The 27,146-nt window shown below is 41.2% G+C and overlaps 1 protein-coding gene across 1 annotated transcript in view; it reads right to left on the bottom strand.

Moving 5' to 3' along the window:
* Window positions 1-27,146, bottom strand: part of PDE7B (phosphodiesterase 7B) — a 229,838-nt gene that overhangs the window by 29,253 nt on the left and 173,439 nt on the right. Inside the window, exons 4-9 of the mRNA XM_014955390.1 lie at window positions 25,964-26,047; window positions 11,704-11,855; window positions 9,685-9,748; window positions 7,104-7,199; window positions 4,157-4,257; window positions 2,328-2,459 (exon numbers count right to left, since the gene is read on the bottom strand). Coding sequence (XP_014810876.1) covers window positions 2,328-2,459; window positions 4,157-4,257; window positions 7,104-7,199; window positions 9,685-9,748; window positions 11,704-11,855; window positions 25,964-26,047 — 629 coding nt within the window. The remainder of the gene's footprint in view (window positions 1-2,327; window positions 2,460-4,156; window positions 4,258-7,103; window positions 7,200-9,684; window positions 9,749-11,703; window positions 11,856-25,963; window positions 26,048-27,146) is intronic.

The following is a 27,146-nucleotide window of genomic DNA, read 5'->3' as shown; positions in this document are numbered from 1 at the left end:
GATTCAGTTTCCAGCACATGTTGAAGCACGAACGTTGAGAAGAGAATAATTTATTGGTTCAAAGACTACTTCGTGAAACTAAATTTTTGACTACAAATGTTTTCAGCAAACCTTTTTTTCCAGCGTTGTTATTTTTATTGGCATCCATGTACTGTATACTTCTAAAATCTTTGGAAACAATCTGGGATCAATTTCAGATAAAATAATGTAAGTCAAACTTGCCAGCGAATGTCCCTAAACAGGATACTTTAAAATCACATTTGCTGTTGAAAGATTGCATTTTCTGTATCGTCACTGCCTTTTCTAACCAACATTTGAAAGTACGTTCAAGCCCAGTTAGCTGAGCAGAAACCACCTCTCCAAGATTCTAATCTTTTATTTTTGCTACATTTCTTTCAGATTAGCCTGAATTTTCAACCTAACTATATATTATGGTTTGCCACTATTAATTTGAGAAGGAGCTGTTTATACCTTTCCATAGGGCCAGGGTTTTTTTGCGGAACGGCTCTACCCCGTTCCTCTTCAAAGGATCCTTAACGTAACCTTCCCAAAGTCCCCTGGCTTTTCTCCCTCCCCACTCAACCGGCCTGACATTTAGAAAAGACTGGAGCAAAACACACCAGACGCATATGGGGTATGACTTAATAAGTGGCATCACCTTGTGACGGGGACAGTCACCAAGGTTTAAGTGTCTGAGCATCACCGTGCCCTGGCTGGAGATCCCAGGGTCCGGCCCCTTCCCGTATCTCAGGGCAGGACTCCAGCCCCGTGACACAGCCCACTTCTTACAGGAAAACCCAAACCTTGCTTGAGGGGGGGGAAAACAAGAGGGAATCTCTTTTCAAGCAGTGAGCACATCACAGCAAACTCGTAGTTCGCTAAGTCGGGTAGAAAGGGATATGGCTGTTAGTGAGCCCTCTTCAGTTAGATTAATTTTTGATGTGGGACATTCTCTTTCTGACACCTTATTACAAAGGCTGAAGGTGGCTCTTCCAAAGGTTAGAAATCAATACCACCTCCGTTTATTAGCTACGAGTTATAGAATCATAGAATCATAGAATCATTGAGGTTGGAAGAGACCCTTGGGATCATCGAGTCCAACCATCTCCCCTACTCTACAAAGTCCTCCCCTACACCATGTCCCTCAGCACTGCATCTAAACGGCCCTTAAACACAGCCAGGGATGGTGACTCCACCCCCTCCCTGGGCAGCCTGTTCCAATGCCCGACCACTCTTTCGGTGAAAAATTCTTTCCTAATGTTCAATCTAAACCTACCCTGTTGGAGCTTGAAGCCATACCTGTGAGAAGAGACCAGCACCAACCTCTCTACAGTGTCCTTTCACAAAGTTGTAGAGGTCTCCCCTCAGCCTCCTCTTCCTCATACTAAATGGTATGTATACTAAATGTATGGTTAATACAAACCAAAATGATTTACGGCATTGCCTATATGTAAGTATAATGTACAGAACAGAGATGTTCATGCACAGATTATACACACAGGACAGTTGCAGATACAATCCAGAGCTACAGTGATACCCATGGACCAAAAATAAAAATATTTTCAAAAAGGACCACAAAAATCAGGGCAGAATGGGTCCACTGGTAGTTATTAAACAAGAGGGTCTGTGTTTTTGTTTCAGGAAATCTTCTCTTACTGCTTGCCAGCGCTGGGAGGACGTATACCAGGTGAAGGACAACTCTATACTTATCCCAGGCTTATGTTTCTCTCTGAGATCTTTTACTGGCTGCTCTCAGAAACAGGATACTGGTCTAGACAGCCTGCGGTGTGACCTACAGTGGCTGGTTTTAAGTCCTTTCTTTGTATCTCTAGGCACGTTTATGTAAATACCTACAACTGTTCCTTTAGTTTCCTCTATCTTCTTTTTTTTTTTTTTTTAAAATTGCAGTATTCATTAAGTGTTTAATTTTACTAGGACCCCATGAAGCAAAAGTTTCTTTTAATGCAGGGCCAATTTAGAACATGCCTGCTGCTTACTTGCTCACTGAAGGAAGACGAAGTACAAATTGTCTCGCTGTGATTTTAAATCTCCTACCCACAGCTCCTTACCCCAGATGATCTACAGCAGAAATAACCCAGGCAACTGATTTGGCTTAAATGTCCTCGGCAAAATCTGACATTTCCACCTGCTTTCTCTTTGCTGTAAGAAGAGACCCCCAGTGAAGAGCTTGACTGAAATTGTCCAGACTCTAAAGTGCAGGTTGATTTGATCAACGCCCCCCTGCTGCCAGATTTTGGCATTAAAGTTCACTGTAAATTACTTAAGACTCTCCTTGACATCCTATCAACGTGATGAGCAGTTTTTACCTGGTACAGGCTGGCAAGGTGGTGTTTAGTTTTGATGAGAAAGGGTTGGTTGACCCCAGGGTGATCCACGTCGTGAGCCGCAGCAGCGAGCAGTCCGAGCATGATGTCCGACGGGGTGAGGAAGTTGGCAAGCTGCATCACACACGTTAATCACAACAAGAATCACAAAATTGTCTAGGTTGGAAGGGACCTTTAAGATCATCTAGTCCAACCATCAACCTAACTCTGATAAAAAAAACAAAGGAAAACCATACACCCGCCCCCCCCATCACTAAGCACATGTCTCTAAGCTCTATGTCAACCTGTCTTTTAAATACCTCCAGGGATGGTCCCTCAACCACTTCCCTGGGCAGCCCATTCCAATCCTTAACAACCCTTTCAGTGTAAACATTTTTCCTAATATCCAATCTGAACCTCCCCTGGCACAACTTGAGAACATCAACAGTAAACGCTTTGGTTTGTTTTTTTTTTAACTTTTGGCAAATAAAGGAATCAGCTCATGGCACTGCTCAGTTTTGTAGGACAGTACATAAACGTTAAATATAAAATAAATTTTGTGAATAACGTTTTTAAGGTGACTGTTGAACAAACATCTATAAAGATATCAGACTATATACTTGTATTTTATTACAGTTTGTACTTCTTATCTCTTTATCGTTTATGGCAATATTAGCATAGAAGAGTTTGAGCTTAGCCTAAAGGATTCAGTTTTAGGAAGGAAATAAGATTACTAGCAGGCTGGCATACGTTAGCATACACCATAAGGGCTCTGCCTCGCACAGTATTTAGTAACACCAACAATACACCAGGCTTCATTTTTCCAGCACAGCACCGTGCTGCAAAGCGCAGAGTTCATAAACTTCTGCAATTTCAAACTCAGTTGTTGGGCATCTCAGTTCAAATGTAGGCATTTTATTAGAGAACATCATTTACCTTTCTAACCTCAGACGTCCAAATTTGAAAACCTGCCCAGACTTTTTTTTCCTGAGGTACAGCTTATCATTCCGAAGCAAATTTTGTTATCATTGGGGAAAAAAAAAATATAAAATTGAAGTCTTAGCATTTTCTGTTTCTGAGAGTGAGGTAGTTATTAATGGCCTGATGAGTCTGTACAGAACACAGGTCTGTGGGCTGAATGAAGCACCCTGTGATGAGAAATGAAGAGCAGCACGGTACAGATTCTGGATATTGGCTGTCCCCAGCACTTTTTCACAGCAGGGGCTTGTGGAGCTTGCTGGAGATGGAAATACAGGAAAGCTGGGGCCTGCTCCTGTATTGTCTAGGTTGGAAGGGGCCTTGAAGACCACCTAGTCCAACCATCAACTGTATTCTGGTCTAACAATTTGCTAATTCTAGCAGAACTTCCCTTCCTTTTAGTCAAGACAGGAAAGATTAGTTATATTCTTACACCCTGGCTCAGCACGAGAATATCACGGTGCCTTCCCAGTAGCACCAAATGCAACGTCACACGGCCATGGTTTGGGATGGCCTGGCCACCGAGCTGAAGGACGTTGTGAGGACTTGCTGCAGCGTTCAAAGACTGCTCTTGACTCCTGCGGAGGACACCCCTTGCAACAGACCCGGTCAAAGGGAAAACTTTTCCCATTTTCTGGTGTTGCACTGACAAATTTGGTATTTTGAAATATCCATGTGAGGGGTTTATGCCCTGAGGTGACCGAGGCTGCTACTGCCTTGTTGCTGACTTCAAGTATGCAATCATTTTCTATTATCTAAAACTATTTTTTGCGTTTATTTTTTTTTTTAATCCTGGGGGAAAAAAGAATTGAGAATTATCTGCAAATACCACCAGTGTGAGAGACTGTTTTTACCTTGGGCTCCCTCAGGTAGCAGTGCATAGCTTGTGTGACATCGGCAGCATGGACGGCGTTGTGGTACGGGTTCTGGCTGTGGTAATCTTCTTGAACCATAACTGGGAACCAAAACAGAAAACAAAGATCCTTTTGTCTCTTGAGCGCCGCGGCCACAAGTGGGAAGGGGATTTAAAACACAATTTGAGGTTTTACAGTCAGCTGCCTAAGGAGTTTCTTCAAGTATCTGGAGCTTACTTAGACTGGTGCTCTTACTGGGACACCTTTAGAGAAAAAATGCATGAAAGGATTTGTGAGGCCCAAGGGGCTATACCGGGCCTAGTTCATAAATCAACTCTTTCTTGCCTTAGTGAAGGCCCTCATTCAGGAGTAAAATAAATAAGGAAGAGAAGCGAATTTATCCACAACGGAGTGTAATTATTTACGCTGCTGTCATAGGGGAGTAATGTCATTAAGGCAGTACCACCTATTTTTACAGCGGCAGGGGGTAAGGCCCCGATACCCCGGCATCATTAGTTATTTGAGTACCTAGAAATGGTCAAAGGCATTCCTACATCCAGACACAGAACTGAAAGACAAAGCGTTGGGGCATTCAGAGCAAAATCTGTGATAATTTTAGTCACGTCGATGTGTCTGTTTTAGTTATTTGAGTACCTAGAAATGGTCAAAGGCATTCCTACATCCAGACACAGAACTGAAAGACAAAGCGTTGGGGCATTCGGAGCAAAATCTGTGATAATTTTAGTCACGTCAATGCGTCTGTTTTAAAATACAAGCCTTGTTTTAGTGTGCAGAGCTGGAGTTGGTCCAGCTGGAAGGTCGAGCAAAGGCATTCCTACATCCAGACACAGAACTGAAAGACAAAGCGTTGGGGCATTCAGAGCAAAATCTGTGATAATTTTAGTCACGTCGATGTGTCTGTTTTAAAATACAAGCCTTGTTTTAGTGTGCAGGGCTGGAATTGGTCCAGCTGGAAGGCCGAGCAGCAACCTTTTAACTCTCAGCTTCCCCTCGCGCAGAACGTGGTTGAGGTGTGTGCTTCACACCCATCTGTTCCTTGCAGCAGGACCTGCACCATGAGGTGGTCTCGAGGCAGCACCACGTGAAGAGTGGAAGCTGTGACGTGACCTTGCCCAAAGTGCTCTCCTAGGCACTATCAAATTAATCAAGCAGAAAGGTAATGGGCCGATTTCCCATGGCGCTCGTCTCCAGCATGGGGAATGCCAAAGAAAGTCCTAGCTTTCTGTTTGTTTCCAGCTCCACCAACAATTCACAGAATCATAGAATCATCATAGAATGGTTTGTGTTGGAAGGGACCTTAAAGATCATCCAGTTCCAACCCCCCTGCCCTGGGCAGGGACACCTCCCACCAGACCAGGTTGCTCCAAGCCCCATCCAGCCTGGCCTTGAACCCCTGCAGGGATGGGGCAGCCACAGCTTCTCTGGGCAACCTCTTCCAGTGTCTCACCAACCTCACAGCAAAGAATTTCTTTCTAGTATCTAATCAAAATCTCCCCTCTTTCAGTTTAAAACCATTACTCCTCATCCTATTGCTCCACTCCCTGATCAAGAGTCCCTCTCTATCTCTCCTGTAGCCCCCTTAGGGACTGGAAGGGTGTCTAAGGTCTCCCCAGAGCCTTCTCTTCTCCAGGCTGAACAACCCCAACTCTGTCAGCCTGTCTTCATAGCAGAGGTGCTCCAGCCCTCTGAACATCTTCGTGGCCTTCCTCTGACCTGTTCCAACAGGTCCAACAGGTCCTTCCCATGGTGAGGACCCCAGAGATAGATGCAGTACTCCAGGTGGAGTCTCACCAGAGCGGAGCAGAGGAGTAGAATCACCTCCCTGGCCCTGCTGGCCATGCTTCTTTTGATGCAGCCTGGGATGCAGTTGGTTTCTGGGCTGCCAGCTCACATTGCCGGCTCACGTCCACCATTTGAAGTTACAGTGAGTGACCCTTTAACCCCCAAATACTGCGAGCTCTAATGATCTGAGAGTCCATTTCATGACGGCCCATGGGAGTCAGAAACAGCAGGGAGATTTTGTCTGTCTCCACACCAGAGAAATGCTTTCCAGAAGCGACAATTACGCAGTCTTAAAGAAGAGACCTTGCCTTTGAAACTCTGTCTGACAGCCTAACAAACCCGCATTCAGCTCCACTCAAAACATGATGCAAAAAGTAATTGATTTTGGCCAATTTCTGCTTTTGGTTCGCTGACAGCATGGGGCTAATATTTCTGTTGGCAGTAACAGCAGCAGGGGCTTTCATCAACACTATTCAGCACAGACAGCTTGATATAATTTGTTAAATTTTGCACATAAGCTTTTAACTGCCCTGGGTCTCAGTGGTCTATTAGTCACTAAAATAATGACACCGCACCACAATTGTGCTGTGCACGGGTAGGTTCTGCAACGTCTGTCTGTCTGTCTGTGTGGGCCACATCTCTGCACGGCATACTGTTTTTAAAGTCACCAGTGCAATTGTGGTACTGGGATGTTTCAGCCCAGTGCAGAGCCTTTGGAAGTCCTTCTGTTGATTTTATAGAATCATAGAATGGTTTGGGTTGGAAGGAACCTACAAGATCATCCAGTTCCAACGCCATGCCCTGGGCAGGGACACCTCCCACCAGACCAGGTTGCTCCAAGCCCCATCCAGCCTGGCCTTGAACACCTCCAGGGATAGGACATCCATGGCTTCCCTGGGAGAGACTTGAACCCCTCCAGGGATAGGGCATCCACGGCTTCCCTGGGAGAGACTTAACAGGTACTGAACCAACAGCCCCAGTGCCTGTAAATTATATGCTAATATTTATCTCAGAAAAGTTTTACTGAAATATTTGCAATGACATCATGATTTTGTGTGTCTAGATACACAGACACAGTGATGCCTTTGATGCCCTATTTAAGCTGTAAACTGCATTTAAATATGGCGTTGAGGTGAGCACTTACCTAAAAACCTGTGTAACGTAACCATATCTAACTGGAAATGGTGGATAAGCCCATGCACATTGAAGAGGTGACAAAGCAGCGTTACGAGACTGTTTCCTAAAAGCAGAAAGGAACAACTCTTAGATACCCTTAATATGGAATTACAAACTAAGCAAGACTTAAAATCTTGGTAACTTCCTATTAGTCAGCTCCTATCACCTTAACTCCTACCATATGAACTTACATGACACTCACATACTCAAAAGTAGTTTATAAATATTACTGCTACATATGATGAAGATTTGATGGCAGCATTGCAGTGGAGTGCCACTCTTGTGTCTAGATGCCATAAAGTCACGTTTGCTGTTCCAACATGACACACAGAAGGCAAATTGACATGGTTTTAACTGGAAATGTTTTGACAGGCTTGTTTGAGAACCGATGCCATAAAGTCACGTTTGCTGTTCCAACGTGACACACAGAAGGCAAACTGACATGGTTTTAACTGGAAACCTTTTGACAGGCTTGTTTGAGAACCACATAGAATCACAGAATGGTCAGAGTTGGAAGAGACTTTAAAGATCAACCAGTTCCAACCCCCCTGCCATGGGCAGGGACACCTCCCACCAGACCAGGTTGCTCCAAGCCCCATCCAGCCTGGCCTTGAACCCCTCCAGGGATGGGGCAGCCACAGCTTCTCTGGGCAACCTGTGCCAGTGTCTCACCACCCTCACAGCAAAGAACTTCTTCCTAATATCTAATCTAAATCTCCCCTCTTTCAGTTTAAAACCATTACCCCTCGTCCTATCACTCCCCTCCCTGATCAAGAGTCCCTCCCCATCTCTCCTGTAGCCCCTTCAGGGACTGGAAGGGGCTCTAAGGTCTCTCTGGAGCCTTCTCTTCCCCAGGCTGAACAATCCCAACTCTCTCAGCCCTGTCATCTTCATAAGCCAAGTCTACCTCCAGAAATCACAGAGAGGAGAATGGCTTTTCTGCCATTTCAGTTTGCCATACTGTACTGATTAATTAATTACTGAGAAATCAGTACTTTGTAATTAATTTTTTTATTTTACACATTATTACAAACATGTAATTAACTCACATCCCTAGCTCAGCTACAGTTGCATCTCATAATCACGCTGCAGACAGGAAAAAATGAGTTGCAGCATTTACAGTCTGAAGCCCCACTGTAACATAACACTGGACTTACCATGAATCCCATACTGGGAACACTGGCAAAACTGACCCTAGCTAGTATTATACCATCAACTACACATACACACGGTATTTAAAAAAAGTTTTCACTGCATAATTCAGCAGAAATGTTTCCAGAAAAGTTAGAGAAAGACATCATAAACCCAACCAACCCATTCTACGTATAAACACTGTTTGAAGGCAGTCTTTTCATATTTAATGTAACTCAGGAAAGAAAATAAATTTATGTACGAAGAGGACATGGAAACTTATTTGGCCTTCACTACTGAGCAGGGGTGCAGAAAGGTAATTTAGAAGAATTATGCTTTTGCTTCCCTTGCCATTTGCAGTCCTTTCCACCCCTCACTGCCCGTCACTCAGCTGAATTACCCTCTAAACCAACGTTTTTCTACACCGTCTGCTGCAGCCAAAGCCAATTAGATTGGGGGTGAGGAATGAGGGATCCCACTCCTATGAGCAATACAGAAAGGAGAAAGGTGTGATCGTGACCCTCTTCAGCATGTACCTGATCAGGAGGTATTGCCTAGACATTGGGGGGGTGTTGGTGTTACAGGCATATATTTAGACAAAACTTTTCACAGAATTTTACTGTCTTAATGAATTTTTTATTTTTTTGCTGCGCAACAGAAGTGAAGGTATCTCCAGTTAAAGGTATTTCATGTTGATAGAAATCAACTGATTATGGAGGTCTGGACTTATCAAGCAATGTATCTAATAGGTATATTTAAAGTACCTTTGGAATTTCCCAGGTAAAGGAAACTAACCTCCTTGAAAAGGTGACCATAACTAATGTAGGAGATGAGACCAATAAAAAAACACAGTTGAAACTTTATCCTACAGTTATGAACGTTCTGGGAAAAGCCTGAAAATGTTCAAGGATATGACTTTAAGAGAAGCTAACTACATCTAATTTCTCTTCAGTAATCTAAACGGGAAACATTTAGCAATTAATTAATTAATTAATTCTAATTTTTAGAATAGCCATATATGAAAGACACCAAAAAAAAAACTTTTTAAAGATTACTTACCATTTGTCAAGCGGTCAAACAAGAAAATGTCAAAATCCCACATTCCCACTTTGGAGAGCATATGCTAGAAAAAACAAATATGTTAAAGGCAAATGACTGGTATGTTGAACTGTAAAGCAGATTTAAATTATTATTTCACAGTAATCAATCACAGGATTGATTGCTGTAGCTTTAAAGTTTTGTTTGGGAAAGCTACAAAATGTTCAAGGATATGACTTTAAGAGAAGCTAACTACATCTAATTTCTCTTCAGTAATCTAAACGGGAAACATTTAGCAATTAATTAATTAATTAATTCTAATTTTTAGAATAGCCATATATGAAAGACACCAAAAAAAAAACTTTTTAAAGATTACTTACCATTTGTCAAGCGGTCAAACAAGAAAATGTCAAAATCCCACATTCCCACTTTGGAGAGCATATGCTAGAAAAAACAAATATGTTAAAGGCAAATGACTGGTATGTTGAACTGTAAAGCAGATTTAAATTATTATTTCACAGTAATCAATCACAGGATTGATTGCTGTAGCTTTAAAGTTTTGTTTGGGAAAGCTACAGAGATGTATTTGAAATATCAGACATCAGGAACCAAATTTAGCTGTACTGCAGAAAATATCACTTGCACTTTGAGGAGGTTTTGAACTTGACACTACAATACCTTCTAAATGGAGCTCAAAGCATGGAATAAAAGATACTAAAATATTATGAAAATAATATTTTTCCCTGTTACAGCACAACTTTTTTATTGTTCTTTCAGGTGGCAAAATCAATTCAGTATGAATTCTCTTAGGTTTTTATTACAGTAAAACGCAATCTTAGCTCTCACGGTGAATATGAATTACACTTTGCTAAATAATCCAATAGACAGGAATAGCTTTTATAAACTTAAATACAGTGCTTCTGTGAATCCCACTCAGCCACGCAGAAAAATCCATCGCTACCATCCACCATATACAGTGCTTTTACAGCTACAGCAGTTCAGTCAAGAGAATGAGTCTGGACTAACTGTATGACCTATAGTGACATATAGAATCACAGAATGGTTTGGGTTGGAAGGGACCTTAAAGATCATCCAGTTCCAAACCCCTGCCCTGGGCAGGGACACCTCCCACCAGACCAGGTTGCTCAAATACGTGTGAATGAAACCTGCATTGACTCCAACATTTATTCTATATTCAAATCAGTTCTGGATTCTTAATTACTTTCTAACACCTGGCACGTAATCTCCTCTTGCAGAGAACAAAAATTGCCCAGGCACATAATCCCAATGCCATTCGGTTGTGCACGTTTTCTTCGGAAATATCATTCAAAGCAAGTATAAGAGCTGCTACAACTTTTTTATTGTTCTTTCAGGTGGCAAAATCAATTCAGTATGAATTCTCTTAGGTTTTTATTACAGTAAAACGCAATCTTAGCTCTCACGGTGAATATGAATTACACTTTGCTAAATAATCTAATAGACAGGAATAGCTTTTATAAACTTAAATACAGTGCTTCTGTGAATCCCACTCAGCCACGCAGAAAAATCCATCGCTACCATCCACCATATACAGTGCTTTTACAGCTACAGCAGTTCAGTCAAGAGAATGAGTCTAGACTAACTGTATGACCTATAGTGACATATAGAATCATGGAATGGTTTGGGTTGGAAGGGACCTTAAAGATCATCAAGTTCCAAACCCCTGCCATGGGCAGGGACACCTCCCACCAGACCAGGTTGCTCAAATACGTGTGAATGAAACCTGCATTGACTCCAACATTTATTCTATATTCAAATCAGTTCTGGATTCTTAATTACTTTCTAACACCTGGCACGTAATCTCCTCTTGCGGAGAACAAAAATTGCCCAGGCACATAATCCCAATGCCATTCGGTTGTGCACGTTTTCTTTGAAAATATCATTCAAAGCAAGTATGAGAGCTGCAAAATAAGAGAATTATATTTTGATTGAACTGTGAAGTTCTTTGCAGGGAACATGTTCCCTGTTTCCTAGGCTTTGCTGTTACGGAGAGCTATTGTGGGTTGCCTAATAGCTGCTCCGTACCAGCTGAGAGCCAGCTGCCTTTTTTCAAGCAGATGAACTAAATCCTGCGTGGAGGCTGCACCTACTTAAATCAGAAACTCAGCCAGGGATCCTTCCTCCTTCAAGAAATCCAGATTATAACTTCAGTTGACAGAACCTGAAAATGCTGAATAGATTTAGAGGTTTTTTTGTTGCTTTGAGGCTAAACCCCTAAAGCTGTAACGGTAAAAGAGGAATGGACAGTCTGTTTGCTGCATGGGTCAGTTAAGAAGGACCAGCCATACGCTTGTTTATCTGAACACTGCAACAAAACCGAGTATTATTAAGAGAACTGGAGGTCTGGAGACCCATCTTACCCTTGCTTGTCCAAGGTAGTCCTCATCCAGTAGGTATAGAGAGGCTTGTGGTACAATTCCACGCAGTAACCGGGATGCATGGAAATACCTCTGGAAACTTAACAGTCTTTTCACTTTTTTCTTGGTGCCGATTTCCCCTGAGAGTGTAGTATCTGTGAAAACAGCAATCAGTATAGAAACCGTGAAAACCAAGACGAAGGATGGCATTCTCAACTATTTAACAAGAGAAACAGCAAAAAATTTAAGAGCGCGATACAAAATCATTATGTTCATGCTTCTCGCCAATCCACATGAAGGAGCAGCATTCAAATCCCTGGAATTCAGCAGAATGTATTTGTTGACTTCAGAAAGGAAATATGTCCCAGTAAAAAGAGTACTAATGTAGGACTTAGAAGACCAGAGCTCAGTGCACTGCTTGCTGCAGACTTCAATGTGATCCAGGCAAAGTCACTGTAGGGGTTGACATGTCACCTACCTGTAGATGTCTAGAGGGAGCCCAAATGACCAGGCAGAGTTGGGTACAGAAAAGCTGCTCTTACTCTTATCACAGACTCATAGAATTGCCTATGTTGGAAGGGACCTTTCAGACCATCTAGTCCAACCATCAACCTCTATCCCCTCGCTATAGAATGGACAATAGCATTACCTTGCTACCTCACAGGAGTGTCACTGGAATATATTCCAACTCCACAGCACTCACATACAAGGTGAACTTGGATAGAAAACCAAAAGACTGACAGCAAAAGAGACCTCAAAATACACTCTTGAAAGCACAAATGTATCACTCGCTTTTGGAAAACGAGAGAAAAGAGAGAAAGAAGTAAGAACAGGTTAATAATCCTATCGCATTGTCTGATGTCCTTCCTACATGGTAAGGCAAGTTACAAATGAAGAAAATATTTTAGTTCTACAATTAGGAAAAGAAGTATAATCAGGCAATACATGCATTTCTGATTATACAACAGAATATGTTCTTTTCACTCAGAACCATTCTAATTCCCTAATGCTGTATTAGGAGATTTTCATATAGGGCTAAATGTGACACAAAAACCAAGGCAGTTTCTAGACAGTGATTAAAATCAGTAATTAGAGTAATTAAATTACCTTATTAATAGTAAGAATGATATGCAGGCTTCCTAAAACTGATAATGACTTAGGGAATTTCATCTCAACTTTTCACAGAACCTCACGTGCAGTTGTGATGTTTTAATTTTGCAGCCTAGAATGGACAATAGCATTACCTTGCTACCTCACAGGAGTGTCACTGGAATATATTCCAACTCCACAGCACTCACATACAAGGTGAACTTGGATAGAAAACCAAAAGACTGACAGCAAAAGAGACCTCAAAATACACTCTTGAAAGCACAAATGTATCACTCGCTTTTGGAAAACGAGAGAAAAGAGAGAAAGTAGTAAGAACAGGTTAATAATCCTATCGCATTGTCTGATGTCCTTCCTACATGGTAAGGCAAGTTACAAATGAAGAAAATATTTTAGTTCTACAATTAGGAAAAGAAGTATAATCAGGCAATACATGCATTTCTGATTATACAACAGAATATGTTCTTTTCACTCAGAGCCAGGATAATTCTAATTCCCTAATGCTGTATTAGGAGATTTTCATATAGGGCTAAATGTGACACAAAAACCAAGGCAGTTTCTAGACAGTGATTAAAATCAGTAATTAGAGTAATTAAATTACCTTATTAATAGTAAGAATGATATGCAGGCTTCCTAAAACTGATAATGACTTAGGGAATTTCATCTCAACTTTTCACAGAACCTCACGTGCAGTTGTGATGTTTTAATTTTGCAGCCTGGTGTGAGTCTTGGGAAAAGGGAGGACAGAAACTGGATAGTTGTTTGACAGTAACAAGATTCAAGACAGTTTTATTGGTAAGAGGAACCTCATCAGGAACTGAAGATCAAGCACTCCTTTCAGAGAAGAGTCATGATTGCCGGAGACAAGAAGCTGCATAGTGATTCACTGGATTTCAGGTTTAAATGAGGGCTCAGGAAAAACACCCATGGACTGAAGGTGACTCTATTCTGCTGCTTCTTTCTATGCAAAAATGGTAAGTGTTTGTTCTGCTGTGACATTAAAATACAACTTTCTATTCAGGTTTGATTTTTGTGTGTGAGTTGTTGCGTATTATTATTCTGAGAGGTTTTTCAGAGAAGTCATTAAGGTTTTTTTGGGTCATAGATGGTTTAGGCATTTGATTTCTCCAACAGCAGATGTGCGAGCACCTTCTTTAGCAAGTTCCTTAAGTAATCCAACAGCTATTGGGCATCACAAAAGTCAGTATCAACAAAATAATACATACTTACACACTGAGTATCAATACTTGTATCAACAAAATAATACATACTTACACACTCAGTATCAATATATTTTCTTACACCTGTAAGTCCCACACTTCTCGTGGGCAGCCCGAAGAGCCCACCAAGTTTTAATAATATAAAAGCACAAAATAATTTTATTGCAAGGTGACAAGCCATGTGTTTTCAAGAATGCAAACAGTAACAATGTCACTCAGCCCAAAGGTTAGATTTTCATTTACGATGTGCCAGCACCTGCCTTAATTCACTCACAAGCTTTAAAAGCTGGAATAACTTCAGGGCCCGCTGAAGGAGTGACTAATGTAGGTGCTAACAGTCACCCAGTGACAGCGACATGTGGAGGAACTGGTAGAGTTGTTTCCACCTTTCTTTTGATTTATATAGTGCTGCTAAGAAGGGGCTGGCCTTCAGCTTAATTCCTGGATAACAAAACGCTCTTGAAATTAATTCCATCTTTAAACTATTGTCAGCTGTTCCGCGACTTCCCAACTTTCTTAATTCCATCTTTGCCCCCAAACTGTCACCGCCTTGGGGTAACAAGTTTAAAGCATGGAAAACTTCCCTTTGGTACATTACAAATGAGTAGTTGCTCCAACTAATTTTTATCTAAGTTATCACCTGGTCCTTTGGTGGTTGGACTAGATGATTTTAAAGGTCCCTTCCAACCTAGACAATTCTATGATTCTAAAGACAGATGACTACAATTACTACCAATGTTCCCCTAAACTGTCTTTAAAACTCACACATAGAATTGCTGTGGACAATCTGAAGATTTGACCTGTGTCCCAACAAGCAGCCCTACGTTGGACTACGAAGAAGTGGTTATTTTATCCATTGGATTACCAGATTATATTAGTAGCACAAATAATACTTGACAAGCCCCCCCCCGCCCCCAAACACCAGGTTGAAATAAACAATTTCTTACTGTGAAACGTACTTTCTGACTTGAATCATTCAACTTACTGCCACTGCTTTGTCACGTTGCTCCATAGGGTTGGCACAGGTCTCAACTGAGATTTAAGCATCGTCAGACAGTGCGCCTGAAACATGACTTGCTGTTTCAGATGAGCACCGTATAACAACATTTTATGCTAAAAAAAGACTACCCACAATAATCTGCCGCCTTGTATTTTCATCCATAAGGCAAGGAGTTCATTATACTGATGTAAAACGGTAGGAAATGTATTTTCAAAATCAGGCTCTTGATGGAACAGCCCAAATCCCACACTGCAGCCTATCCACAGGTAAATTCTGGATGCTAATTTAAAAGATATCATGTTAAAATCCCATCCTTTGGGTTCTTTCAGTAATAATTGATCTATCTCTGAATCACAGGACTTGCCAGATGATTGCTATGCCCCATAACAGGGTCACAATAACTCACAATAACGTACCTTATTATGATGGTGTCTTGCATAAAATTGGACTGACTCTGCCTCTCTCCGAGCACAATGCTCCAAAAATATTATAATCTCATCAACATTTTATCTTTCCCCTCCCACGATCAGTGTCAAACAAAATAGAAAAGCACAGCCATATGAAGTTGAGAGAAAAAGGATGGTTGAAAAAGAAGAGCAAAAGGCGAAGCAGCTGTGAGGGAATGCTCAAATCCTGTCCCCAGCTTCACCAATTGCACCTGAATCTCCCAGCAGCAAAGATTAAATTAAAGGTTTACATGAATGACTTACAATAATACACTGAACTTCCTTATTGGCAACTGCAACTTTGAATTTAAATTGTAAATATAAAATTTTGATGATGACACCTGATGTAAGTCATAGAATGACTTTGAAGCATGAACAGTTATTGACAGCTATTTCTGATTAATTTAAATTGAATTACAAGTAAATGAATCAAAAATCTCATTGCAGACATCACTGAACTTCAATCCTGGAACTACGGGTGCTAAAACATATGCTATATTATTTAGTTAAAGAACACAAGCTGCAAGGCTCACATGGGAAGGCTTTAGTAATTACATGCCATTTTGAAATGAATGTGAAAGACAAACAAGAATGTCTTTTGTTTATACACATAAAACTTCCCTTGAGAACTGTGTTTATCTTTCATCATTGTGGCAACTTCTGAATGTTTTGTTTACCTAAAAAAGGCATCATCTGTATGTCTTAAAAGATCATAAAATCATAGAACAGTTTGGGTTGGAAGAGACCTTAAAGACCATCCAGTTCCAACCCCCTGCCCTGGGCAGGGACACCTCCCACCAGACCAGGTTGCTCCAAGCCCCATCCAGCCTGGCCTTGAACCCCTCCAGGGATGGGGCAGCCACAGCTTCTCTGGGCAACCTCTTCCAGTGTCTCACCCCCCTCACAGGAAAGAATTTCTTTCTAGTATCTAATCAAAAGCTTCTCTTTTTCAGTTTAAAACCGTTACCCCTCGTCCTATTACTCCACTCCCTGATCAAGAGTCCCTCCCCAAGAGGGATGCTCTTTCTTCTACCCTGTGGAGTTACTGCCGTTCTGGTGGAGTGGTTGGAGAATTCCTTCTTTGTATATTGGACAAAGTTATTGTATGAATTACCTACACATTTACAGAAGCCTCCACATAAGCATTCCTCACAAAGCTTAACTTCTGCCTTTCAAAGTCACAGGCACCCAGAGCTCACAGCATTATCTCCTGACGTGTTCCAGCCGGCAGCAAAAGTGGTTGCTTTTTTCCTTGGGCCATTTGACACCCCCATCACATACACCCCCTATATCAGCCCACGGGTGATGGCACATGGCCCTCAAGAGGTTAATAAGCTGCAGGAATCAATGGTTGCCTTCTCTCTCCTAACAAAGCTCCTCCAGTTACACAGATCTGCTCTCCTTAACGTCATCTACGGCTCACCACCTCTGTTATTGCTGGGAAAGAGGTTTCCTGCCTTGGGAACTGCTACCAGTTTTCCTTGGGATTTCTTTCACATGCGTGTGCCCACAGGCAGCACAAATCCAAAAACGAGGGAGGTTATGCTAACAATGGCCGAGTTAACATCCAGAAACGATCACATAAATCAAATTTGGACAAGGATGTACTTAACTCCGCACCAGACATTCATTACATTGTTATTGTTCTTTCAAAGTAAACAAACTTGGTTCTGCATTCAAATAAGGCTTGTTGAGCTTTCCTTCGCAGGATCGCCTCTTCTTATTTTATTGCAGCTCAGCGGACAATAAAAACAGGTCACCCAGCAGCAGGAGGGGATAACAACAGGTTTATTAATTTTCAAAAGCCAACTGATTCAGAAGCAGAAAATGCTTTTCCTCTCCTTTCCATAAGGATGCAGAATAAACCAAACATATATAAATTAGGGGGACCTGGGTCTTTTTAGTCTGGAGAAGAGAAGGCTGAGGGGGGATCTGATCAACACCTATAAATACTGAAAGGGTGGGTGTCAGGAGGATGGGGCCAGTCTTTTTTCAGTAGTGCCCAGGGATAGGACAAGAGGAAACGGGCACAAACTTGAACATTGGAAGTTCCATCTCAACATGGGGAGGAACTTCTTTCCTGTGAGGGTGGCAGAGCCCTGGAACAGGCTGCCCAAAGAGGTGGTGGAATTTCCATCTCTGGAGACATTCAAACCCCCCTGGACACATTCCTGTGCAACCTGCTCTGGGTGACCCTGCTGTGGCACAGGACTGGACTAGATGATCTCCAGAGGTCCCTTCCAACCCCACATCTTTCTGTGATTCTGTGACATCGGGTCCTCAAGCACCTGCCTTTGACTCAAATGGTTTATAATATCCTTTCCCCTCTTCCGAAGATGCAAAAGCATTCTGCTGTACTCAGCTGCTGCTCTGCGACTGTGTGTCCAGAGTCAGGCAGGACTAGTAGGAAAGAGCTAGAATATCTGGAAGATAAGGTGAGAGGATCAGACCAGCAATTTACAGTGCAGACTGTAAACAGCAAGGAGTCTGGGAAACAATTTGTCTCAGGTCCTAGAAGTTACAAAGGCAATTTCCTGAACTGGTTCCTGGTTTGACAGCTGATTAGAATGCTTTTATGTGAGAGCCCAAGAGATATGTAATTGACTCATGAGGAATAATCACTTGTCCATTTTTTTTTGTCTGTCAAATCATGCCAGGCGTTTAGATTGCCTTTACTGAAGTCTTGTTGGGCATATTCAATGCATGACTTGGTTGCTAAATTTCATAGAATCATAGAGTCATACAACTGTCTAGGTTGGAAGATCATCTAGTCCAACCATCAACCTAACTCTGATAAAAACCATCACTAAACCATGTCACTAAGCACTATGTCAACCTGTCTTTCAAACACCTCCAGGAATGGTGCCTCAACCATTTCCCTGGGCAGCCCATTCCAAGGCTTAATAACACTTTCCATGTCAAAATTTCTCCTAATATCCAATCTGAACCACCCCTGGCGCAACTTGAGGCCGTTTCCTCTTGTCCCATCACCTGTTCCTTGGGAGAAGAGACCGACCCCCCCTGGCTACACCCTCCTTTCAGGGAGTTGGAGTGAGCCAGAAGGTCTCCCCTCAGCCTCCTTTTCTCCAGACTGAACACCCCCAGCTCCCTCAGCCTCTCCTCATAAGACTTATTTTTCATACAAGGAAGAGGACATAGCACTGACTATAGGAAAAAAAGTGCTGTGTCTTCTTAATATCTTCTTACATTATTAATTTATCATATTATTGAACAGCAGCATGGGAAGGGACAGCTGAACTGGCACAGGTAATCTAAAAATTAATTCCAAACTTAACGTTTCAAATTTGAATTTTGGAGAAGGCACCGGTAAACTAGAAGAAGACCAGACAACCTCTTCTCTCTACACTGTCTAGGCTTTCCATTGCCCTGTACCTTCAGAAAAGAAACACTGCAATTTTAAAGAAAGGCCTGAGAATATGCACAAAGCACCGCAAACCTACATAAAAGAACTGTTGCCTGAATGCTTTAAGTCTAGTGTAGAGGGACCAAGAAGCTCAGATTAATATCCCAGCTTTATTTCTCAATCATCTGCAGCTGGCGTGAGAAACTGATTCAAATATAGTGAGACTGTGCCAATACCAATCTTACTGCCTCAAGATACATTGGTCACCGTAACTAAAACAACAGAGATGAACACCTTGCACTATATAATATCTACAGCTCAACAAGTGTTGTACTGAAACCTTGTAAATGCAGAAATCCTCGTGAGAATTCCTCAAACTGAGAATCCAAAAAGGTTGTTATAAACGTTTTGTTTTCACTTGCTTCTCTAATGTCTTAAAAAAATATTTGTTCCCTGACTTTTGATGAAATTAAGTTGTAGAGGTCAAGTGCTTTTTGTTAGCTGCCATTGTTCATATGGTTTACAACTATTATTTCTCTTTGAGTGGGTAAACATATCTTTTCAATTAGGAAGTGGCTGTGAGAAAGAGAAGGAGACTCTGAACAGAGAGTTCAGAGAAAAGCAGAAAATTACAAGTAGTAAAACGCAAGATCTTTAAAATTTTCCACTTAGAATCAAGATTCCTTTCTTCTACCACCTGCACAAAATCAGTGCAGAGGTTCTTGTATGATTCTTTGGCTGTTGTAGTAAATGAAATGTGAGAGGTTCTGGGACACCAACGTTCCAGGTCACTTTGCTGTGGGGTTTCCTCCTCTTTGAACAGCACACTTCAGGTGATGGTGGCTTGTAACAGCTCAGTTTCCAAATCATAAAATTCCTCTCAGTTGTTTGCATCTTGAAGAACACTAGCCATGGAGTTTCCCCTTTAACCCAAATTATATTCCTCTTGATACCGTCTGAAAGACCACAGAACTTAAGAACTATGCAGAGTATCCCACTTCTATATTGAATTACCCCATTGCATCAAGTTCTGGAGAAGGAAGGGTTTCAAAGTCCAGCTAGGTTAACAGAATACTAGCCTTAATATCAGGAAAAGGAATAGATTATATACAAATTTAAGATTAATTTAAATGTTTCTCTTCACAATTTTCAGCCTTTATTCGGGTCATCAATCATCTTTATGCAAACAAACATCTTGGCATCTTATATTAAGCCTACAAGCTCTTAGGAAAGCATGTTGTGTTCTGTGTCGCCACAAAGTCATTATCATTTCAACATGAACCTTCACTTTGCCACTTCAATCTTCATACAGTAGCACAGTCAGGACCTTTTTTTCCTAAAACTGGGAATGTTCTATAGTTGATTATAGTTTCTCCAACAGGAAATGGTACATCCCCTCCCCCTACACTCCCCTTGAGAAAAAGCAACATAACCTGTAATAACAGCAAACCCAACTTTCATTTATCATCTTAATGATCCCTTCTCCTTGTTCTTTCTTTTCCTCTGGTCATTTGGAAAGTATCCTCAGTGTTATCTTCAGAACACCCTTTCCCTTTTCTAATCAGGGAAAGAAGGTGGGGTGGCAGAATGGGTCACGCATCATTCGGAAACTTTTAAAGGGACATTCTCAGCTGAACTGAATCCCAAATCTGCATTGAAAAAATAAGTTACAAACCTATATAATCATGTCAGATTCATTAAGGCTTTGTGTGTGAAGCTTTCATTTTCTACAAATGTAGCATAAAAGCTGCACAAGGAGCAGGAACGGCAGAAAGTAGAATACACTTTTCAATTATCTACCTTGTTATTAAATTTTGCAGATAACAACTCTTAATAACACTGCCCTCCCCCAAAAAAACCCACCACCAACAAAACACCCCAGCAAAACAACACCAAAGCAGACAACACCTCGAACCAAAGGAAATCTTGCTGCTATTTGATGAAAGGGGGGAATCAGACTGACTTCCCGTGACATGAAACATTTTTGAATATAATGCAGTGTTACTAGAAAACTGAACAATCTTCAAGCTGAAACGTTCTTAAGAGAATCCCAATTGCTCTTCTCTTCCCGTGACATGAAACATTTTTGAATATAGTGAAGTGTTACTAGAAACAAATCTTCAAGCTGAAACATTCTTAAGAGAATCCCAATTCCTCTTCCTTGAATAGGAAACAGAAAGCAAGGCCTGAACTTCAGTTCTGGAAACGTTCCTCCCATTCAAACCAGACATAAGCTAACCAGATTAAGAAGCCTGCGTGCCTTCAGGATGTTAATGAGTATCTTTGGATGTGCTTATCCATGAGGAACCAAGGGAGGTATTATGTAGAAATAATGCAGACCTCATGAGATCTCTCCCTTTCTAATTTAATAACCATCTGGAACTTTGGACTCATCTCCACGGGCTGGGTTGGGATCCGAGTAATCCAATCAGCCCTTGAAACTTCCTCCCAAGACTTTAAGTGTCCTAATTTAACCTGGGTCAGAAATATCTAAAAAGGCATCTCTCACTCCCACTTCTTTTTCTAGCCAAGGGCAACAAAACAAGACAGTTAACCAAACTCTTTTTAACCTCACTCATTTGGGTTCAGATTACTTGATGGTTCAGTTTTGGGTTGGTGGCTGTGGTTAAGTTTTATTTTCCCTGGAGATGGGCCCTACCTGAAAGCTCTGGAGTTGTTCAAAACCCAAACCCAAAAGTGAATGTAAATTTTGCAAATGGACCTGTCTGTAGACAGGCAGAAACCACAGATCCAAATGTCCACAGAATTTGGTTCTTTGAGATGGAAGACTTTTTCATGAGTTCATATCTTCCCTTACTAACCCTGACAACAGTTCTCATTTCTGCGGTACCTAATTCGTCGCATGCCTGCAAAGCATCATTTTATTTGCAAACAGACTGAAAACCAGAGGATTTTGCTTAACTCAAATCAGACATAAAGGACAGAGACTGAATATCATTAGTATCAGTGATTATCACCTAATGTCACTGTTTAACACCATCTGGTACTAAAAGTGTATCATCTATACTTACTTAATTTGCTAAGCTAAGCTTAAAGCAGGTGGTGGGTTTTTTTTTTGGACTCATCTTCTGCTTGCATGCTAATGGCCAGATCCTAGGTAACAGGCAGTTTAACTTTTGGAGTGTCTACGAACATGTTCTGACCTTTTAGATATTCATAGAATCACAGAATCATTCAGGTTGGAAAAGACCCTTGGGATCATGGAGTCCAACCATCTACCCTACTCTACAAAGTCCTCCCCTACACCATATCCCTCAGTACCCCATCTAAACGTCCCTTAAACACATCCAGGGATGGTGACTCAGTATTCTCAGATCCCACTCTATGTTTCTGTTGTGTAAGGCGTGAGAAAAGATAAATCTCTCTGGGTAACACCATTTTGGTACAGAGACTCCACTTCACAGGTCACATACAACTTCCTTTCCCTTCCCTCGTCACCCCTCCTAGATCAATATAATCAATATATAGAGAAGAAAATTCAAGTGGGTGCAAGATAAGGAAAGCTACAGCATGACTGATCCTGTGACAAAACCAAAGTGCCCCTAATGAAGAACTTTTAGGAAAAGTTAAAAATGCAAACAGAAACAATTTTAATTACATTATTCCACGACAGACATATGTAAATATAGTCGTTAAAAATGCAAACAGAAACAATTTTAATTGCATTATTCCACGACAGACATATGTAAATTAGAGGCTCATAAGTCTGTCATTTGCAAGCAAAAATTAAATCCAGAGAAAAGCTTAGCATAAACAAGATGAGAACTGGAGAATCACTGTTTAAATCTGAAGAATCTCCTTATCTTCTGACTTTAAGCTTGTCAAGCAAATTTTTAAATAAGAAGGTACTCATCTCAGATGTAAACTATGTTATTTTGTTACTCCACTTAATTTTGTCTGGCAATTAAACAAAGCATCTAATATAACTGGAGCAGGGTGCGGTCTGCTTGGTTATTGTGGCAAACTCACCCACAATTCAAGATTTATCACAAGGAATTCCCTCAAACCCTTGGTTAATGCAGCGAAGAAAAGCACCATCACAGTCACCAGCAAGACTCACCATGGGATAACGAAATCTATTTTAATCAACACACATTAGTCAGTGCAGGGATCTGGTTTAATGACTCACTGAGCAACTTTGTCAATCAGAAAAATAAATTATTGCTGCCTTACCCTACGGTCCTTTATTTCTCAAATCTGAACTATGCTTTGCTAAGAGGAAAATGGGATCAAGTTAATTTTCACTGCAGAATTGTTCCGAATTCTGAATTATCACACTGCACACATTCAGTTTAACTCCTTTTCTGTCCCGTGAACGCAAGAAGGCTCATTTAATTCACAGGAATGTAAAAGTGCCAATAAACTACCATCATTAATTTCAACCCATGTTAGGTTCAGTTACAAGGTAGAGCTACTGAGTCAACCTTCACTAAAATTTGTGAGGTTGGATTTGGAACCAGTCTTACACCATTTATACACTGTATTCACCCACTTGATGGCACCTAACACTTCCCTATTCCCTCACATCTCTCCTGAAAAATAAGTTTCTAACGCTAAGTCTTTTCTAATTCTGCTGTTCCCATTTTAAGGAACACCTTATTTGTGACATGAGGATATTTCACGTTCAATTTTGTATTTCAGAATCGCCTGAAGAGTCCCCAAACCCACCAGCTCAACTAAGCCTCCGGGAAAGCCAGGAACCAGGCAGAAGAAAGACAGGAGGATGCTAAAGCCTAGGAAGGATCCTGCAAAATCCTCATGGTCCTGGCAGCCTGGCACAGACAAGGTGAAATAACACTCCCTAAATTTCTATATATTCTCTATATATTCTATATAGGCACCGGAGGAACACGTAGAGGGCATCCCAGGCATTAGCTCAAACAGCACGAAGGCAACATTAATCCAGTTGGCTTTGATTAGGGCTACAGAAGATCCCATTTTCAGAGCACAGGAAGTTTTCCCATCCAAAAAGACTTAACGGTGTCTTAAGTTACACAGAGACTTTACTGCGGGACTCCAGAATAAAAACAAAAGAGAGGGTCTACTGGGTGTTAACCCTTAATAGCCACAGTAGGGAAAAATCCACTAGTTTAACTGAATCTGTAAGTATGTTAAAAAAGTTACGTTTAAGTAACCTTTAGTCTGACATTAAAAAGCAATGCCCCGAGTCTTTTTTTTTTTAAATGTCAATTTTCAAAATGAATGTCAACCCTGTTCAAGAATGAGCTTCAGTGCTTTCCCTTATTTTAAAACAAGGGTGGTACTGTTATTCAGAATAATAATTTAGATGGTAGAGGGAACAATCACCATTTAAGCTCAATTTGCCCAAATCAGTGAGAAGCTGGAGCAATGCTTATGCTGCATTTCTTTGTAACTTCTGGTTATGGTATTTTATTTACCATAAAATCTTCTCTGCCTCATCCCTCCCTTACTTTCGCTATACGGTTGCTGCCTGTCTGTTATTGCCTCAAAAACAAATGTGCCAAAATTTTACTCTAAGCATTAGTTGGGCATTTTTCCAAAAAGTTTGCAGTACTGACATTTACATAGGTTTTTTTTTTATAGCATGTGCAGCACCGTGGTTTTTGCTACTTACATGGTATGCACAGCAGAAATGGACTTGACAGGTCCATGAGCAAATAATATAAAAGTCTCTCTACTTCCTGGCAAAGGAATTAAAATAAGTGTTTTATTTTCTCTCAGTCTTTCTAAGGGCATCAACAGCAATGTTTCCAGCAAGCCTAGAACAGGTTTTTCTTCACCTTTTCCAATGGCAAGCCGGGACTAAATTATCCTGAGAGCTCTGCTCCACCAGTATTATTCCCTTTGTCCAGGCAAAACTGCTGGACTCGTCTTACCCCTTATATCTTTCTACCTCAGCCATAGCAAGCACTCTGATGGATTTATGACCATAAAAATACCGTTTATCAGCAAGACTGAAAGCAAGCAGCTTGCCAGGGAGCAGTAGCTTTGCCAGCTGGGCCCATTAGAGACTAAGTCATAGAAATAAGTCCTCCCCTTCCTCTTTGCCCCTCTTTTCTCCCAACTCCCAGCCAGAGCTCACCCTTTGGGGCTGGGATTCTTCCCCCCCCCTTCTTTGCCACCTTCCTTCCCTCCCCTTCCCCAGGCACTTGGGAAAGCAGTGCGTAAGGAGATGTAAAACTTTAGTTTGATGATTGCTTTTTAATGAGAAGCATCATCACTAGAAGCTTAGAAGTGTCATCACTAAATGAACTGTTGGAGTTTCAGTCCGTTTTGATGAAGACAGTGAATAACTTATGTTTCAAAGGTTACATGGAGTGGTCTGGGCAGAAGACAAGGACTCATTGAGATCTGCCTGTGCCTGAACACTGGAGTTAACACAGCATCCAGGCTGAATGCTACAGGGCCTAACACTAAGACTTGCTATTTTATTTTATTTTGTTTTATAGACCAGCTAAAATATTCTCTACATTGATGGCTTGCATCAACACAGAGAATGAATGCAAGGTGAAAAAAACAACAGGATCTGGATATATTTTTTTTTTCCTTTTAGAACTGCCCTCCTTTATTTACAACAGTGGCAAAATAACTTCAATCAAAATGAGGTTAAGATTATTTTTAACAGATGTTCACTGCTGGCCTGACCCAAAATCCATTGACGTCAATGAGAAGACTCCATGGGGCTTTGGATTGGGTTCTAATTGTTGGAAAAATTAATGTTATTGTAAACCACTGGTCAGTGCTGTCACATGCTCCCCTTCTGTGCCAATTCTATATGACCGGATAACAGACTCACATAAATCTGTTCCAACTGTTGGCTAAGAGGCTAAAGGACACAGAGGTTTATCTTTTTAATTCTGAAGCACCCCGTGCTCCCCCCAGCACACCCCATGGCACCGCTGTATTCACTTGACAGACTCAGCATTACGGAGAGTGTTCGTAAAATCAAAACATTTCACAGCCAAACACTGGGTGGAAATAACAGAATTATTAATGCTGACTGTAGGAAGCCTGCTGAACTACAGAAATGTATGAAATCAGATATTTTGGTTTGCGTACTTTCAATACAGGTTTTTGTTTTTTATATTTTTAAGTAGGGACCTGGAGGAAAGGTTGCACTTACTGTTAAGAAGACGGAAGTCGATAAACGGGTAGGAGCCGCGGCGCTCGGAGAGAACCCCTGTCTGACCTCTCACCCGTGCATCTCCTGCAAAACACAAAATCCCCGGAGACGTTACAAGGGGCAGCTGCCTCTTCTCTGCTGTTTAGATCTAGAGCTATTTTCTATTCAAAAGCGATGACGTTACGCTCCTCCAGTGGGAAAACCAAGGTCCAAAAAAATCATCTCCCATGACATCCCTGGGTAATTGGGTAAAGCAGTACAGCTGATCCTCTTTTCAGAGCACAGGCACAAAAACCCCCTCGTGTTCATGGTTTGAAGAGCTCCTTGCCCAGTAAGTAGACTCTTGCTGCTTCAGGAACAGTGTAGAGGTCCAGTTTTTTGCCCAGACAAGACCAGTTGTATTCTGGCTGCCACAGCACCACGCACACAAAGGTCTCAACCTTGGACTAGGGTCACAGTCTGACTGTCCTCCAAAGCTCTTGCAACCGGTCTCAAAACCATGACTTGATGAAAAAATCTCCAAACAAAATAGTAAGATTTTTTTAGGTGTTTTTTTGTTTGTTTGATCATTTGTTTTTGTTTTACCTTCTGCTCTTTGAGCACTCTGGAAAACGTCAGCCTTCTCCTCAAACGCCGAAGCTGCTTTATGTAAGAGAAACCTGATGTTCTCAGATAAGCATTACACCAGAGCTCTAGGTTGTATATTTAAATATCAGAAAGTGACAACTCAATACTACGAATTAGTATCGCTGCGTAATTGACACTGATTGGTACCTGACTCACCACGTAATATTGATGAAACAGGCAAAACTGATTGAAGGAGAAAAATGCTACTCAGGATGAGTAAGAGCTACAAAATCTCTTACTTAGATGGGAAGTAGTGGGAAGCAAATGTCATTTTCACATTTCTGTAACCTTAAATGTCTTCTACTGTAATGTAATCATTTTTTTATAGGCAAATAACAAGACCAAAATATTAAGAAATCTTAAATATGATGAAGTATGGAGATTTTGGAGGTTCAGCTAGTGCTTCCTCCTCTGCAGACACACAGGCTGTAGTGCTGAAAGCATAACCCACCGCGCTTCCTCAGCCAGCTCACGCTGTCGGCCTCCCAAAGTTTGCAATAAAATTATGAATTATTAGTTAGTTTGAATTGTGCTTCCTCTGGGATACGAATATAGC

The sequence above is a fragment of the Calidris pugnax genome, unplaced genomic scaffold (assembly GCF_001431845.1).
Source record: "Calidris pugnax isolate Ruff unplaced genomic scaffold, ASM143184v1 scaffold231, whole genome shotgun sequence".
Lineage (NCBI taxonomy): Eukaryota > Metazoa > Chordata > Aves > Charadriiformes > Scolopacidae > Calidris > Calidris pugnax.
Note: the sequence above shows the minus strand (reverse complement) of the source record. Positions and strands in the feature narration are given on the sequence as shown.